General features: G+C 36.7%; 1 protein-coding gene across 1 annotated transcript in view; it reads right to left on the bottom strand.

Annotated features, from left to right (window-relative positions):
- Positions 1–1451, bottom strand: part of ARF4 (ADP ribosylation factor 4) — a 24203-nt gene that overhangs the window by 11660 nt on the left and 11092 nt on the right. Inside the window, exon 2 of the mRNA XM_037738116.1 lies at positions 207–287. Within this exon, the coding sequence (XP_037594044.1) occupies positions 207–287 (81 nt within the window). The remainder of the gene's footprint in view (positions 1–206; positions 288–1451) is intronic.

The following is a 1451-nucleotide window of genomic DNA, read 5'->3' as shown; positions in this document are numbered from 1 at the left end:
ATTTTTTTAAGTAGAGACGGGGCTTCTCCATGTTGGTCAGGCTGGTCTTGAACTCCTGACCTCAGGGGATGTGCCCGCCTGGCCTGTTTTAAAAGTACTTCTAAGATAATCAACAAGCTTAACAAAAAGACAGTGTCAAAACTAGACTGTATTATATTTCACTTTACAACATATCATGGTATAAAGTCATCTGTAAACTTTCTTACCAATGGTAGGAATGGTGGTGACTATCTCCCCTAACTTCAGTTTATACAGAATGGTTGTCTTGCCAGCAGCATCCAATCCAACTAGAAGAAGACATTATAGATTTAAAATCCAGACCAAAAGCATACTCCCAACAAATAATTTTACAATAAATAAATAGTTCAAAAGTAGAAGTTAACTGTTCAAGACACAAATGAGTTAGAAATGAAATAATCTTAGTTCTCATTCCCAAAGGCAACACTTCCTACAGCAAGCCTTTCCATTCTTCTTTTTAGACCAAGAGAGACAGCATGTACTAATAAAGGAAAAGAGTATACAGCTGAGTTAGGCTCTAATCTCTAGCTTTGCAACAAACTAGTTGAGTGACTTTAGGACACTGAGGCCAAAGAAATGAGCCATAAAATAAAGGGACTGGATCAAATCATCTAAGATCTCTTGCAATTCAAGTCCTTATTAATCCTATGAACTACCACCATTTTTGGGGGGTTGCAGGAGGGACAAACTCTCGCTCTGTCACCCAGGCTGGAGTGCAGTGGCGTGATCTTCAATCACTGCAATCTCTGCCTCCCAGGTTCAAGCAATTCTCCTGCCTCAGCCTCACGAGTAGCTGGGACTACAGGTGCCCGCCACCACGCCCAGCTAATTTTTGTATTTTTAGTAGAAATGAGGTTTCACCATGTTGGTCAGGATGGTCTCAAACTCCCGGTGTCAATTGATCTACCTGCCTGGGCCTCCCAAAGTGCTGGGATTACAGGTGTGAGCCACCGTGCCCAGCTGTACTACCACCATTTTTTAAAACACAAATTATGTCAGTCATAAAAAAATTGTGAAAAAATAAAAATTAAAATTAAAAAAATTTAAAAACCACACAAATTAGAAGTTGATTCAGAGAACACATAATAAGTGAATTAAGAATTATCTTAAGATTTGTAAAAAAAATTTCTCATATATACAGAGTAAAATTTGGGTAACATTTTGATGCTAAGTGGTAAAAATACACTGGTATACCTATGTCCTAGTCACCTTATGATAATAAAGGAAGCTGAAGCCAATTTTACCGCTGCTTAAATCCTTTTCAACATTAAATGTGCCAAAATGAAAACCAAAGTCTGATTATCCTGTTATAAAAATGGCCCTCTCATATTCATCTCCAGTATAAGTAATATCTTTTAATTCTTCAGAAAGGAAATAGGTTCTGTGACAATAATATCTAAATTATTTTTCTTTTTTCTTTTTTTTTTTTTTTT

The sequence above is a fragment of the Cebus imitator genome, unplaced genomic scaffold (genome assembly GCF_001604975.1).
Source record: "Cebus imitator isolate Cc_AM_T3 unplaced genomic scaffold, Cebus_imitator-1.0 Scaffold48, whole genome shotgun sequence".
NCBI classification, from domain to species: Eukaryota; Metazoa; Chordata; class Mammalia; order Primates; family Cebidae; genus Cebus; species Cebus imitator.
Note: the sequence above shows the minus strand (reverse complement) of the source record. Positions and strands in the feature narration are given on the sequence as shown.